We start from the raw sequence: 17,454 nt of genomic DNA, 5'->3' as shown, positions 1-17,454 counted from the left end.
CCGTTGGTGAGAGCTATATGCTAACTAACCCGGGGGCTAGCGTAACCTAGCGAACTCCTATTTTTGTTTCTCAAAAAAAAAAAAAAAAAAAAAAAAAAAAAATTATATATATATATATATTTTTATTAATAAAATAATTATTTTTTTGACATATTACATATTTATTAAATTTTAATAATGCGAAATCAATATCCAATAAACGAAATATTTCATATTTATAAAAAAAATTATCTACTATCACATATTTTTCATTTATTATATTTGAATATCGCTCACGTGGTATCATATGACACCAATTCTCCTCGTGCAGGCCACCTAATTTTTCAACCACCTTGTTTCCCTCTTAAACCCACTGTTCCCATAGCTAAAACCAACCCATACCAAACCTACTCCAACTCTGCCCACTGCCTCTTACATTATCAGTCACATCTCAAACTCTCAATACCTAGAGTGCACCTAGTTTTCTCCGCCTCTCTTCAGATCTCCAACACCACTACATAACATAACATAACATAGCAACATTTTTAAAGAAGAGTTTTATAGACTCGTTTCTAGCCAGTAAAACCTACAGTACAGTTGTCAGATAATCTAGTGGCGTGACGGGCTAAGCAGACGACCGCTGCCAATCTATCATTACAATGTACGTTCTGTTATCTCTCCACCGCCGCGGCCACCGCCATCTCCGCCACGTTAAACACCTTTCCACAACCGCGCATTCACAACTCCACGTCCCTCTCAACCACCCGACCTTTCTAGTATGGGCCTCCAACACCTCCCTCGGCAAAACCCTAGTCTCCACAGGCCTCGCCGCCTCCTCTCTCCTCAACCCCATTCCCAAGCCTCGTAAATTCCTCTACCTCAAGCCCGTCCAAACCAGCTTCCCTTCCGACTCCGACTCCTCCTTCGTCTTCCACAGGCTCTCCCGCCTCTCTCTGCTCCGCCGCCACCTCCACCCTCATTTCTCTCTCTTCTCCTCCAATCACATCCTCAAAGCCTCATTCCCTGCTGCCAATTCCGCCCTCGGCCAAGAAATCTCTGAGACCCCCCATTCTGGAATGCGCGACTTGGGCTACTACGAGGAGACGAAGGCCGAGGGGGACGTTGGAGGCGGCGCGGCGTCCCAACTGATGTGTAAGACTCTGTACGCGTGGCGGGAGGCCGTGTCGCCGCACCTGGCGGCCGAGAGGGAGAGCGGGGTGGTGGAAGACATTGTAATGGAATAACTATTAATATTCATAAGTTTGGTTGTAGAGCTTGTAAATGATGATGTATAAGGAAACTTTATATTTTTTGAAATATATTAATTTAAAAACCTATTGTATGCACTAAGGAATGGTTATTACATCAATTTTAAAGAAGAATAGCTATTCTTCAATTTAAAGAATATTTATTCCAATATAATAACTAATTCATGTAATAAACATGCAACCAAATGATCTAATTGCTATTACACATGAATAATTATTTCATTGCAGGGCCAACGGGGGCTTGGCTTAGCTGGGTATGGTTCGTTCACTTCGCCTAACACGCCTAGGTTCGATTCCTGCTACCAACAGGAGTCCGTTGGTGGGAGCTATATGCTAACTAACCCGGGGGCTAGCGTAACCTAGCGAACTCCTATTTTTGTTTCTCAAAAAAAAAAAAAAAAAACTATTTCATTGCAGGAACTGTTACAGCATACCAAACATACCCTAAAATTTTGAAATGTGAAGAGCCAAATAAAAATAATTTTAAACATTAAAAACTAAAAGTCTATTTTAGATTTTTTTTTTTTTTTGTTCTTTCTATTTGTAGGAAGGTGGATATTGATTTGAGCTTGTTCCTCATGGATGCCAACAACATTTCCTAGTATCAATAAATACAAAATGGGGGTGTCTATAGATTTATGCACTCAAACTATAAATTAAGATAGAAAAGATAAGTAATGTTACAATCCCAAATTATTTTACAACATTTTTATAAATTGTTGTTGCGACCAACTTCTTACTGGTCTTCATGTAAGCTTACTACTAACATCACTTTTTCATTTACCAATAATCACTCGCACACATCAATAATTTGTAAAAAAAAATTGTATATCTAACATTAGTTGAAAAAGATTGAATGATTGCGTGAAAATTGAAAGATGAGAAAATCATATTTGAAAATGTAGGAGGTCTATTTGCTGAGTAGCTGTCAAATTCAATATTCTCCTCTATTATTGTATTGAAAAGAGACCACGATTAAAATTAGAATGCAACTATGATTGACTTTGCCCTTATTACTTTAAAGTAGTTCAGTTCGATGGTTGAATATAAAATATTTCATTTACTTTAATTAATCGTATTTGAAGCCATTTATCTTCTAAAAAAAATTTAAGGTTTGCTAGCATCTACATATATTTTTTGTAACATAAATTAATTTTTTTAAAGAAATAAACACACCTACAAAAATAAATGGAATGAGGTTCTAATGTAAAATCATATCACAAACTCCATTAAAAAATTACAGCAAATTTTGAGTGTGAGACAAGTTATATTACATGTTAGAGATATATTAGCCCATTGGCATAGGCCCAACTGCCCAAGCCTAATTCTGCTTTGTGTACAAGTCAAATCTCCTACTTGTACTAGAAATCTATTAGTCTAGGGTTTAGTCTACTATATATACAAGATTTGTAATCAGAAAATTTCACAATCACAAATCATAATAAGACAATTAATTGTATCTCACCAAGTCTCACCAACACCAACAGATAAAGCCAAAAAGAAAAAGTCAAGAATAGGGCCAAAATGTAATAAAGTTAAAGCTAAGCTGAGCCAATCACAGTTGTTTAAAAGAATCAGATAAAATATTAAAGTTAAACTGTTAAAGTGTTAAAGAATAAAGAGAGAGAGAGACTCATTCATTTCATTTCAGATTTCACTTTCATTTCCATTTTTCAGAGAGAGAGAGAGAGAGAGAGAGAGAGAGAGAGAGAGAGAGAGAGAGAGAGAGTCAGAGAGACAAAGAGAGAGAAGTTATGAAATACCTTGAGGTTGAGGTTGAGGGAGCACCGGAGCAAGCCGAGCGACGAGTGACAGAGCGAGCGACGTGAATGATTGGTGATCTTCGATTCGATCCTGTGAGCAATCTCCGATGCTCGAATCCCAATGCAATGTGCTTTGGACTGGAGTTCAAGTTGTGTTGGCTGACCGATCTCTGATGCGGCGATGCCCAATCTGTCTGTTGGCTTGGGTTGCAGCATTGGCTGCGTTGCTCTGTTGACGTTTTTGTCTTTAGGTTTGCTTTAGTGATTTATGATTTAGTGATTTGAGGTTTCTGATTTAGTGATTTGCAGCGTATATTGGGTTTTTTTTTTTTTTTTTAAAAAATTCGTGGGTTTGCTTTATCTGTTTACCATCTGTTGGGTTGTTTTTTTTTTTTTTTTTTTTTTTTTTGTTTAGATTGGTTTGCTTTACGTTTAGGATTGATGTTGGGCTTTTTTGTGGGCTTACTCTGTTACAATTTTTTTTTCTTTAGATTTTAGTACAAATTTTTTGGGGTTTTTTTTTTTGCCTGAAAGTAGAACAAATATATATTTTTATTTTTTATTTGAGAGTGTTCCTAATTTTTCTTTAAGGGTGTTTCCTCATTTTTTTTAAGGGTAAACAAATAAAAAAATTAATTATTATATATAATTTTTCTTTCAAGTCAGGGTGTTCCTGGGAACACCTGAGTCCAACGTGGCATCGCCACTGTCTATGATGGTAGTTTGAGGAAGGCAATGATCTTGCAGTGTTGATGCGACTTCTAATGATGGCATGACTATACAGATAGTTTTACACCAGCAGTAGGAAGTCAAAGAAGATGAACACAGTGAAAAAATATCGAGAAAGACAAAGATTGCTCTTAAATATACCATAATGATAGAAAACCATGGCCACAAAAAGGTGGCTCTGATACCATGTTAATTATTAGCATTGATACATCATGTTGAATATGCTAGTATGAATGTGGAAGCGAAAGTATAAAGTATAAAACACAATAACATACAAGGGTTACGTGGTTTAGCCTAACGGCCTACATCCATGGAGGAAACCCTAAAGGACTACATTAGTAATATATTATAGTGTAGTACAAATCTTGTGNGATTGATTAAATTATTGTTTATTAGTTGCACTAGCACAGCATTTACTTTCCCCAATTCAAATACCTCACCCGGCCCTATGTGCCATGTGCCCATCCACCCCCACCCCACTCAACAGACAATGAGACAAGCCCCACAATCACAAGAGCCAGCTGCCAATTAGAAAATTTCACAATCACAAATCATAATAAGACAATTAATTGTATCTCACCAAGTCTCACCAACACCAACAGATAAAGCCAAAAAGAAAAAGTCAAGAATAGGGCCAAAATGTAATAAAGTTAAAGCTAAGCTGAGCCAATCACAGTTGTAAAAGAATCAGATAAAATATAAAGTTAAACTGTTAAACTAATAAACAATAATTTAATCAATCAATAATTAATTAAGGGAAGCAACTAATAATCAATAATTAATAATTTAATTAACCAATATATTATAAAAGATAAACAAATTAAATTATGTTAGGCTAAATAACAATTAATAATTTTATAATTAATGATACAATAATATAACAAATTATAATTTATAAAAGACAAACAAATTAATGAAACAACTAAATAACAATAATTAATAATTTTATTAATATTTCAAATGAACTTATAAAAATTATATATTCTTTTGCTAGAATTATGGACAAATATTTAATAAGAAAATCACGTACTCAAGATTCATCTCTTGTGCAATATTCATCTTCATCTCCTTGATGATGGCTTTGGATCTTTCAACTAAAAAAAAAAAAAAAATAGGAACACCTTGGAAAAAATTCCTGGAGCTGCCACTGGTCACAGAGCCAAACTTCATTCAAGGGATCTTCTCAACCTTATCAAATCTCAAGATTTCATCAAACTTCCATCTTGAGTTTGAGAGGAGGTGTTAGAGATATATTAGCCCATTAGCATAAGCCTAAGCATAATTCTACTTTGTGTGTAAGCCAAGTCTCCTACTTGTACTAGAAATCTATTAGTCTAGATTTAGTCTACTATATATACACATGTTATGATTCATTGTAACACAAGATTTATATTACACTATAATATATTATTGATGTAGCTCTTTAGGATTTCCTTTATAGATGTAGGCCGTTAGGTTGAACCACGTAACCCTTGTGTGTTATTGTGTTCTATACTTTAGGCTTTCGTTTTTGCATCCATACTAACATATTTAACATGGTATAAATGCTAATATTTAACATTACAAATAATATAAATTACGACAATAACATATTGCATACATTTCTTTGCCACATGAATATATAATGGTGAGGAAATAAACACTATTTTATTTTATAAATCTAAAGGTGCGTAAACTAACACGTTATTTTTATATAAAATTTGACAAATCTAAAATTGAACACACTACAAATTGAAACATTAATTGCATTTTTCTATAAAAAAAAAAAAAAAAAAAAACAATTAAGAGTAGAATGATTCAAACCTTAAAATGTCTCTGATAAAAATGCTATAAATGCAAATTAAACTACAAAATTATTCAATTATTTGCATAATCTTTATTCTAGTATCTACTTTTTGTTTTATTTTGTTGCTGAGAATAATTAAAAACCTTGTACTGTTTCAATTTTTGGTAGAGTACGGCAATTTGGTTTGACAAATCTTGTTTTGCCTGATTATTAGATTCGAACTTTGATTGGACTGGAACCTGTACTTGAAGTGACACACGTGTTCACCCAATCTACAATATACCACGTAACCCCGCCTCTGCCCCTTTGGTCCCTACACACTCACAAAAGCCACACACACAAACTGACAACAGTCTCTCCCTCGTGTAGGAAAATGAATCCCCTTGTATGAAGGCTTTTTTTTTTTTTAGCAAAAAAAAAAGTGTTTTTATTTCATAGATATCATTTTTATTTTAAGAATCTAATTTATAAATGAATAATACAATTTGAAAGAAGTTAAAATTACATTTTTACCAAATTATCTTTTAGTTGTGTTTATATTTAATCATAAGGGTGTAGAAGTATTTTAAATTAAAAAACGAGAAATTTAAATAAAAAAAACCCTTAAACAATAATATAGAATAAACAAGAAATATGTATATAAAAAAAATACTTACTAATATATATTTTTTATTAATAAAATAATTTTTTTTGAATATTACATATTTATTAAATTTTAATAATGCGAAATCAATATCTAATAAACGAAATATTTCATATTTATAAAAAAATTATCTACTATCACATGTTTTTCATTTATTATATTTGGATATCGCTCACGTGGTATCATATGATACCAATTCTTCTCGTGCAGGCCACCTAATTTTTCAACCACCTTGTTTCCCTCTTAAACCCCTGTTCCCATAGCTAAAACCAACCCATACCAAACCTACTCCAACTCTGCCCACTGCCTCTTACATTATCAGTCACATCTCAAACTCTCAATATCTAGTGCACCTAGTTTTCTCCGCCTCTCTTCAGATCTCCAACACCACTACATAACATAACATAACATAGCAACATTTTTAAAGAAGAGTTTTAAGACTCGTTTTACGCAGTAAAACCTACAGTACAGTTGTCAGATAATCTAGTGGCGTGACGGGCTAAGCAGACGACCGCTGCCAATCTATCATTACAATGTACGTTCTGTTATCTCTCCACCGCCGCGGCCACCGCCATCTCCGCCACGTCAAACACCTTTCCACAACCGCGCATTCACAACTCCACGTCCCTCTCAACCACCCGACCTTTCTCGTATGGGCCTCCAATACCTCCCTCGGCAAACCCTAGTCTCCACAGGCCTCGCCGCCTCCTCTCTCCTCAGCCCCATTCCCAAGCCTCGTAAATTCCTCTACCTCAAGCCCGTCCAAACGGCTTCCCTTCCGACTCCGACTCCTCCTTCGTCTTCCACAGGCTCTCCCGCCTCTCTCTGCTCCGCCGCCACCTCCACCCTCATTTCTCTCTCTTCTCCTCCAATCACATCCTCAAAGCCTCATTCCCCGCCGCCAATTCCGCCCTCGGCCAAGAAATCTCCGAGACCCCCCATTCTGGAATGCGCGACTTGGGCCACTACGAGGAGGCGAAGGCCGAGGGGGACGTTGGAGGCGGCGCGGCCTCCCAACTGGTGTGTAAGACTCTGTACGCGTGGCGGGAGGCCGTGTCGCCGCACCTGGCGCCGAGAGGGAGAGCGGGGTGGTGGAGGACGCGGCGGTGCTCGAATCGCTGCAGAAGTGTTTGAGATTTGAATTGGAAGGTGGTGGGGAAAAGGGTAAGGAAACAGAGATTTTCTGTGTGGTTGAGACTGCCGGCGGGGTTGCGAGTCCCGGCCCTTCGGGCTCTCTTCAATGTGACTTGTATAGGTATCTGAATCTCTCATCATCACCTGGCTTAATATTGGTCTACAATGATTAGAGTTATGAATTCTGTGAAATTTTAATTGTTTTCAAATTCATATTGGGTGCTTTGCTTTCCTACTTTTAAATTGGCTGACTAGTCAAATTATAATTCTTCTGTATTTTAAACTAAAGTAATCATATTTATATATATTTTTTTCAATTGAAGAAAATAAAATATAAGAATTCTTATTATAAATAAAGAAGATTGTGTGTTTGGGTGAGTTTATTTCATCAGGTTATTGTGCAAAATACACTTGCTTTGCTAGTGACTTGAATTATTTCAATGTTGCACAGTCAACAGAATATCACATGGGTCACACAGGCTATATGGCAAGAGTCAGCAAGACCCTTTTTTTTTTTTTTTTTTTTTTTTTTGCAATTATGATCTTTGTTGCATATGCCGGCAGGCCTTTCCGTTTACCTGGTATTCTAGTTGGAGATGGGCGGCTGGGTGGTATTTCTGGAACCATTTCAGCTTATGAGAGTTTGAAACTTCGAGGTTATGACATTGCTGCTGTTGTTTTTGAAGATCATGGCCTTGTAAATGAGATGCCATTGCTGTCTTATCTGCGAAATAGGTAAATTAGCTCTTATTAATCTTTTCCCTTTTTGTATATTATTATTTTAAGCAATTATATGCAGACTACATAATGTTCATCACAGGTTATATAATTTGATTTCTCATGACCTGATATTGTTCTTCCATTATTTAACTAATTGTTAATTTTTCTTATACTTGTGTAGTAGGAGTGGTCTATATGTGTATTTAATCCATTGTCATTTTTATTTTTCTAGGGTGCCTGTACTTGTCCTGCCACCAGTTCCGAAAGATCTATCAAATGACTTGATGGAATGGTTTGATGAATCTCGTGGTGTATTTGATTCTTTGAAGGAAGAGATGTTATCAGCTTATTCAAAAAGAATGATGAGATTGCAAGACATGCCAAAGAAAGCAGGAGAGATTTTCTGGTGGCCATTTACTCAGCACCAACTTGTACCTGAAGAAGCTGTTACAGTGATTGATTCACGACATGGTGAGAACTTTGCGGTCTTCAAGGTTCGTGTGATAGCAATGGTCAATGGTTTTATATTTTCTCCTTTCCCTTTCATATGTTTCTTTTTCTGTCTGTCTCCCCCAACTGACTGCTGCTGTAATATGCTAAATTAACTCCATTCTATTTCCATTGTAGGCTCAGAATAATGAATTCATAACTCAACAGTTTGATGCATGTGCTAGTTGGTGGACTCAGGGTCCTGACACTACTTTACAGGTCAATCTCATTAGTAGTTTCTGAGTTTTTTTTTTCCCCTTATTGAATGTGAGTCCATAGGAATTAATTGGGTGATAGTTTTCTCTTATTAGGGGATCTAAACCATACAGTCAGTGTGCTAAACATCATTTCCCCACCATTTTGGTATTGAATGTTTGCCCTGAGTATAGAGTTATTGCAATTTATATTCTTCAGCGATAGCATTTCTGAAAATTTTAATGTGGTTTTTGTTTAGGTGGTTTCAGACTGAGCTCGCAAGAGATATGGGTTATGCTGCTGCAAGATTTGGACATGTAATGTTTCCTGAGAATGTTTATGAACCAGCCTTAGAATGTGCTGAGCTTTTGCTTGAAGGTGTGGGGAAAGGTTAGTATTTCTTTTCTTCTTTTTAGCCAAATAGGATTTTTTTGTTGTTGTTGAAATTATTACTTCACATTTGTTTTTGATAGAAACTTCCAGATACTTTAAGCTCTCTATAATGTTATCAGTTGAATCCATATTTTAGTAAATGACTGTCCTCAAATATACTGTCCTCTTTAGTTCAAGGGTTGGCCAGAGATTGGTCAATGAAAGATAATGCTGATGGTAGGAGAGGGGTTACATATTGAGAAGAACCTGTTTTTCTCATTTATTTTCTTTTCTTATGTCATGTTCTACTGCTTATTTGTTTGCTGTATATAAATAATGCTTGGGCTGTTTCACCATGCAGGTTGGGCTTCCCGAACATACTTTTCAGATAATGGATCTACAGCAATTGAAATTGCTCTCAAGATGGCATTTCGTAAATTCTCCTATGATCATGGAATCCTTTCAGATGTTCGCAAGGATAATACAGCTAGCCGAAGGGTTGAGCTTATGGTGGGCCTCACTAATTCTGTTTTCATTGATTACTTATAGTTTACATATTCTGTGATAAAATAGTTTTTTTAAGAGATATACTCTCTGATGGAACAGTGCTGTAATTCTTTTCAATTGTTATAGGAGAATTTTCTGTTAATATTCAAATCGATACGCCGGTAACTAAGGCGGCTTAATTATTTCACAGGTCTTAGCTCTTCAAGGGTCCTATCATGGTGATACTTTGGGTGCTATGGAAGCACAAGCGCCATCTTCTTACACAGGCTTTCTCCAGCAACCATGGTATGAACACTTTTAGATACAAGCATGTATGAAAAAGTTCCAAATATATTTCTTTATATGTTTGGAATTTTGGAGTTTGTCTAGGTTAATAAATTGTGATATGTCTCTAGTTTTTTTGTGATTCCTAAATATTTATATCTATGGCTATAGATGACCCATTTTGACAAAAGAAAATTTAGATATTGAAGCAATTAGGTCTTCAAATAGTTTTTGACTTTTTGTACCTTTTCACGAGAAGATAATTTCCTCAAGTCCAGTAATAGCAGGTATCAATGAAAAACAAGCTATTTGTCATCAATCCTTGTTAATCATTGATTTATGTGTTTTCACAGGTACACTGGAAGAGGCCTTTTTCTGGATCCTCCTACAGTCTACATGTGCAATGGTGTTTGGAAACTTTCCTTACCTGAGGCGTTGCATTTAGAGATTCCAAAACTTGAAAATAAGGGTAAACCATATATTTTTTTTAAGTCTACCATTATTCTTAATTGCCATTTGGATCTCATTTTGTGTCTATTTGAAAAATTTTCCACCTTTTTATATTTTACAGCCTTCAGTTCACGTGATGAAATTTTTCATAAGATAAGGGATAAGTCAGATCTTGCCAGAAATTATTCGTCTTATATATCAGAACAATTATCACAATATTCAGGATCAGGAGGGTTTTACCATATAGGAGCATTGATTATGGAACCAGGTAAGATAAGCTTACTGTTATTCTGTTTCAACCCTCCGTTAAATTTTCATATTATCTTCTTATTCATTTGGAAACTAAAATTAAATTTTTCATGAACTTTATTCTATTGTTTGAAACTTGATGCTGCAGTTTTATTATCTCTTAAACATGAAAAAGGATATAATGGATATAATGTCTGACTCTGAGTCCATCTACTGCATCAGAATTACCTGTGCTGGATGTGGTGCATAGAAATTTTGATTCTTGCTGTATTACATATTTGTTGGTTCTCACTGTATCTCCAGTTTGTTGGTTCTCTCTCTAGAAGTCAATTTGATATGCTTAATGATATACTCACTGTATTATATATTTACATGTTTTGATTGTTAAAAAGTAAATGCAACTAATTTCATAGAAGTTTATAGGCAATTCTTGTCTGGTTGAATTCTTTATAAGGTCTTCTTAGACTTGAATTGTAGGAGTGCACTTTTAATAATTTGAAAATATTCCAAAAAGGAAATCACCTCATCAAGCTTATTAATTTTAAAATATTTATTCTTACAAAATCAATATTCTGCTAATTATTCTCGATTGGAAAAGGTTTGGCTCCAACCACCAATAGGAAGATGACTTGTGTCCCGTCATGTGCATTGCACATGACTTGGTTGAATTAAGTGAGTCATGTGCATTACACATGACAAGGATAATAGTCTTTTTTTTTGGATAAGTAAGAAGAAAATATTATTAATAAGGGAAAAGCATGAAAATACAAAGTGTTCACGGTAGTGAACAAAAAGACACGAGCAGCCACTAAGAAAAACTAATAGACGAAAGGAAATCCATAAGGGTAAAACAATCCGAGAGACGAGACCAATCATAGAGGGTCCATTGGCATAAATCTAATATTTGAACCACAGTTTTCTCCTTATCTTCAAAAGAACGCCAATTCTGTTCAGTCCAAATAGTCCACATTAAACAACCTGGAACCAAATTCCAAATATCAGAGCTATGCTTTCCAAGCCAGTGGTACCAACAAAATAATAAGTCCATTATTGAACCTGGCATGACCCAATTGATCCCAAACAACCGAAGCATATAAGTCCACAAAGAATGTGCAATCGGACAAAAAAGTAACAGATGATCCACAGATTCCTCATTACAACAGCACATACAACAACGATTCACCAAAGGACGGCCACGAAGCATAAGGTTATCCAAGATTAGAATCTGACCATGAGCTGCCGTCCACATAAAAAATGCCACCCTTTTAGGAACTTTGACTTTCCAAATGCCCTTCCAAGGGAAAGTGGAAGGAGCTGCATTTCGAATCTTATGATAAAAAGATCAAATGTCAAACTTCCCACTTCCATTAAGACCCCAACAAAGCTTGTCACCCCCATCACCCCTAGGAATCTGGTTTTGGATGAAATGAAGTAGGGAATAAGTAGCCGCTAACTCCCAATCATTGAAATCCCTAAAAAAGCTTAAACACCACACTCTGTTATTATCCCCCACTGAAGGGCTTAACTACTTCAGAAACATAAGCTTCTTTATTGACTGAACACAAAAATAACTGGGGATAAAGAATTTTAAGAGGGACATCCCCAGTCCATTTGTCATGCCAAAAAAGAATACGAGAACCATCCCCTACTACAAAAGACAAATGTTTAGCAAAACTTTCCCACCCTTCACTAATACTCCGCCATAAACCACACCCATGAGCCTTTCTACAAACTATAGAGCACCAACCCCCTTTCCCCTTCCTATTGGTGGTTGGAGCCCAAGGCTCCAAACATGTTTGGAGCTGAACTTTGTCCTTCTCGATTTTATTGCACATCTTGCAATAATTTCTGATATGTTGGCAATTTTTTCCAAAATTGTGAATGACTCACTGAGAATTATCTTTTCCACCCTCAATTTCTATGTGAATTTTCTGAACCACAGCATAAATTTGTAATTTCACTGGCTTTGATTTTCAGTTTTTAAAATTTCAACCTTAATAATGGGAAGGAAGGTTAGATCATTGGTTAAAGACTATTTGGAGTCATGTGTTTGGTATTGGTATTTGTGATTCGGATGTGATCAATGATCATGTAATATTATATACCATATTTACTGTTGGCATAGCTGCTTTTTCCTGGAAACTGTGCGGTTTACTCATTTAATCATTTTGACTGTAATGCAGTTATACTAGGTGCTGGAGGAATGCATATGATTGATCCACTTTTCCAGCGGGTACTTGTTAATGAGTGCCGAAGTAAAAAAATTCCAGTTATCTTTGATGAGGTTTTTACGGGTTTCTGGCGTCTGGGAAGAGAGGTTGGTTGCCCTTAAGTTACATTTCACTCTATATTTACTTTAAAAAAAAAGAAAAAGGAAAACAACTTTTTAGATCACTTAATTGATAAGAAATTTGTGTCTTTTCTGGCAGACTGCAGCAGAACTACTTGGTTGTGTACCAGATATTGCCTGCTTTGCAAAGCTGATGACTGGTGGAATTATACCCTTGGCTGCCACATTGGCAACAAATGCTATATTTAACTCATTTCTTGGAGAATCAAAGGTAATCTATGGGCTGGTTTTTTTTTTTTTTTTTCTGTCACATTTGTTGCCCTTGATTGTATTTCACCCTTAGACTCAGAATGTGATAAAGGGAATGACAGGGACTGGTTAATAGCAATGCTAGAACACTCAAGGGTGAATCAGTTTATATTCGGTGAAATCTTAGACACAGATATTTTCTTTTTGTGTTCTCACTTTACAAAGCTTTGTCATTACAATTCCCTGGTAGTTGCAGCATGTACACATTGGGTTCTACCAGCTTTTTTTGGCCTTCTTTGATAAGTTATTACCTATTAAATGGAGTTCCATTATTTTTGGCTGTCAAAGCAGGATTATGCTTACAAAAATTGGTATAAAAGGGTTCATTTAACTTAATTCATTCAAGTAATCTAACTTTGAGGTAGTTTGAGCATATTTAGGCCCTGTTAGTTTTTGTGTCAAATGTTTCCTAAAAAAATATTTTCAGTGGAAAATGAGTTGTTTTAAGCTGTTTGGTTGTTACCTGGAACATAATTTCTAGCTTTTGTTTGCACTAAATTCATTAATGATGATGGCGGTTGAGGGGAGGAAAGTGGTGGTGGCGGATGACTGGTGACGATAGCAATGGCAAGTGGGTGATGGTAGTAACAGTGATCGGTGACTGATGGTGGCTAGTATTCTGAAGATCCCAAGCACCACCTGTATCTTAAAAACTCTAATGTCCCTTGTTTTGTATGTTTTTGTGCTAAACAGTGCTCTTGATATTTATTAAGGAATAAAGTGCTTAAATGCTGTTCATTCTTGTTGTAGCTGAAAGCCCTTCTGCATGGACACTCATACACTGGACATGCTATGGGATGCACAGCTGCTGTTAAATCCATAAAATGGTTCAAAGATCCCCAGACAAACCTAAATATCACTGATGAAGGAAGGTCGCTTAGGGAGGTATGTTGATTATGTCTTTTTTTAACTCATGTAATACAAATCTTCCATTAACTTGTATGTGTTAATAATTTATAAATGGGGCATTACAGTACTACAGATGGTAGCACCTCTTTTTCTTTTCTTTTTTTAAAATACTCAAATTCAAACTCTTCTGGATGAATTCATCAGTCATATTTAATTCTAACATTTAGCTAGCCACTCCCAATCCCGCCCCCCCCAAAAAAAAAAATCCACAGATCATCTTATAGTGATCGTGCTATAAATATCATTATGGGATCTGTAAATTAATCATTTGTCTTTAAATGCTTGCAGCTATGGGATGAAGAATTGGTGCAGCAGATCTCATCACATCCTGCAGTTGAAAGAGTGGTAGCACTGGGGACTCTCTTTGCCTTAGAACTCCGAGCAGAAGGCAGTAATGCTGGGTATTGTCTGATTGGCTTATCATTTGAATTATTTTAAAATTTCATCTTCAAGTAATTTTCATGGTAGCACTACATGTCACTGTTACACTTTCCAACTAATAAGCTGGAAGGTTACACTGAAATTTATTTCCTTAATAAACTGTTACGTGAAGCATCTTGGACTTTCACAGCTTCTCTGTCATAACCATATAAACAGTAAATGGTGATCCTGTATGGTTCATCATATCTGAAATCATCGCTAGGATGATTGAGATCAATCAAGGAGCTAATTTTGAGCTTGTCTGGCTTCAAATAGAAGGCAATTAATGGTTATTCAAACACCATAATTCTCTTTTCTTTTCTTTTTTCTTTTTTTTGAGAAACCCATAATTGTCTTATTGATCTGATGATTTGAGGATCTATGAGCAAGTGTAGGCAATGGTATTTGTGGTATGATCAGTCTATTTCTGCTTTATGACTCACTTAAAAAAGGTACTGCCATATGGCCCATATCCCTATTATAACAAACTCTTACTTTTGATCTGTTTTTCTCTTCCTTGTGACCTGATTTTCCGCCATTGTGCATGCACTACTGCTTGTGTTCCAGTTCAGTCCTTATCTATGATTTAATGTTTATCCCCTCATTTAGGAAGTTCTGCTCTAAGCGCGTCTTTTACAGGTATGCATCGCAATATGCTAGCTCTCTTCTTCAGAATCTCCGTCAGGATGGCATTTACACGAGGCCTTTGGGCAATGTCATATATCTCATGTGCGGGCCCTGCACATCTCCTGGGATCTGCGGCCAATTACTCGTTAAACTTTACAAAAGACTTGAAGACTTTGACCAGTTTCACCAAATTAGAGAGGAGAATTCTGAAAGCTATGGTGGTTGAATCATTGCTAGCTATTCAAAGTCTATTCTTTTTTGGGCCCATGTAGAGCATCTGAGTTTATTATTTGTAAGGATTCACAATCATTAATTATTATTATAATTATTTTTTTCAGAAGCTATAGTTAGTGATCATTTGATATTCTTGCCAATCTTCATCAGTTATTTTGTGGTATTTTATAATATTTGCTTGACTGCTTGGCAGCTCCTTGACAAATATGGGCTTCAATAGAGGAATGAAGTATCTAAGATAAATATTATTTTGAACCCCGCCAACCCCTCCCTAAAACCCAAAAAAATATTTACCCTGAGCAAGTGGAATCTTCATTTATCATGGTTTTTGATTAATTATCTTCCCACCATAGGCAATGAAAAAAGTTGCATGAGCTCAGTCACATAATCTAAGCAATAAAGGCCCTTCATCAATCACTTCTTGTTTCGCCTCTCCAATTATTGGCTGGGTTAAATTTAAACTCAATGCAGCAATCTTCCGAGTCAAAATTTGCATGTTCAGCGTGTCTTGATAGGAATAGTAGGGTGAAAATCGTTGGTTTATGGGCTAAAATGTTATATGATACTCTGAAAATCCGAGCCTCTTCAGCGCGCCAAAAAAAAAAAAAAAAAGGAAAAAAAATTGAGGTTTTAATAAGTTGTATATAAAAGTTAAAAGTTAAAAACTAAAACTTTAAACTGATATCAAACTCAAGTACACAAAGCAAGCCAAGTTTGCAATCTGAATGAGCATGATGGGGTGTCAAAACAATTTCTCATTTTTCTCTAGTTTCAGGAACATTAATTGTTAGACCCTTGATCCTTGAGAGGGTGATTACATTACGTGTGTCATGTGTGGCACCTTTCATCCATGCCAACCACAGAAACTTGTGGACATGAAGGAAGCATGTCATGGGCTGAGCAAGATTCCTTAAGGAAATAGAAGACTATGCTGCCTCACTCATTGTGGTGCGTGCAAACTCGTGTTTGACTTTAGAGGCAATGTGTTTGGTAGACTATAAGCTATGCATGTGCTGTGCCAGTGGGATGAGTCGTGACGGCCTTGTATGGGCTTCGCCATGGCCCATGGGCATATTGTTGTGCAATGAGTATAGCTCGCTTGTCTGCAGGGAAAAACATTTTTTGGGTTATGGCTTACATGACCAAGTGTGGTTGGGTTGCATACGGATGTGCATCAAACAATGCAAAACAGAAAAATGTATTAATTTTACACATCTAAGCCCTCAAATCATCTACGTCGGTCAAGTTAAAAATTATGCAAATTTGTAAAGTTGGTACAATAATTGTGTAAATTTAAACTAACGTTATTCATTTTGCATTCAGTTTTATCCTTTTTTTACATATCCCGAGGATAAAAAAAGAGAGTGAATGATGACTGTTGTGTATGAAAAAATATGAATAATTAAAAAAAATTAAGAAAAATTGATATTTTAATGAAATGTAATGTAAATAAATAATCCGATATGAGGTGTTTTAAAAAATGAGTATGTAAAATAAAAAAAAAATTGGTTCTTGTACTAAAAAATATATAATTTTTTGTATGAGCTGATATGAATGAGTGTTATTTAGGCAATGGGATGTGTTGGCTAGACTTAGGGGTGTCACTGAAATAAGCCAAGCCCTCCACAGGGCAGTGCGTGGGCGAATACTAGGTGTTGGGCAGTGTGCTTTGGATATCAGGTTGATAGACACGGCTTGTGATGGGCTGGAACATGTGCACAAACTATATGCATGCGTCTGAACATCAAAAAAAACAAAACAAAAAAAACAAAACAAAAAAACAAAAACTATATGTGTCTAATAGATGACAACAACTTGGTGTGACCGTTACCAAGTAGCTGCATGCATAGATCATAGATGGTCTTTGTCAATGTGCTAGCTGCATGGAAAGGCTCCAAGACATAATATAGTTAGGCACGAATATTACTTACATGTTATGTTAAAATGGTGAATGATTAAACTCATCATATTTTAACAATTTAAATTTTTGGAATAAATGATAATTTATCATGTTATGCCTTTAAGCTGTTGGGGATGTTTAACAAGATTTGTGCGAGGCAATTTATTATATCGAAACATTATAAACCCTGTGGTATTGTAAGCTTGGTGGATGATTA

The 17,454-nt window shown here is 35.8% G+C and overlaps 1 protein-coding gene across 1 annotated transcript; it reads left to right on the top strand.

The window, feature by feature from the left end:
* The first annotated feature begins 388 nt into the window (after positions 1–388).
* LOC112013953 (bifunctional dethiobiotin synthetase/7,8-diamino-pelargonic acid aminotransferase, mitochondrial) lies at positions 389–15,443 on the top strand. The gene is made up of 15 exons (XM_065769713.1): positions 389–1,208; positions 7,269–7,423; positions 7,867–8,037; positions 8,255–8,516; positions 8,650–8,730; positions 8,976–9,096; positions 9,440–9,588; positions 9,776–9,870; positions 10,203–10,318; positions 10,421–10,567; positions 12,732–12,865; positions 12,978–13,109; positions 13,898–14,032; positions 14,345–14,457; positions 15,116–15,443. The coding sequence occupies exons 1-15, from the start codon at positions 639–641 to the stop codon at positions 15,327–15,329; spliced, it is 2,595 nt and encodes an 864-aa protein (XP_065625785.1). The 5' UTR covers positions 389–638; the 3' UTR covers positions 15,330–15,443.
* The last annotated feature ends 2,011 nt before the right edge of the window (positions 15,444–17,454 follow it).

The sequence above is a fragment of the Quercus suber genome, unplaced genomic scaffold (genome assembly GCF_002906115.3).
Source record: "Quercus suber isolate HL8 unplaced genomic scaffold, Cork oak 2.0 scaffold_1301, whole genome shotgun sequence".
NCBI classification, from domain to species: domain Eukaryota; kingdom Viridiplantae; phylum Streptophyta; class Magnoliopsida; order Fagales; family Fagaceae; genus Quercus; species Quercus suber.
Note: the sequence above shows the minus strand (reverse complement) of the source record. Positions and strands in the feature narration are given on the sequence as shown.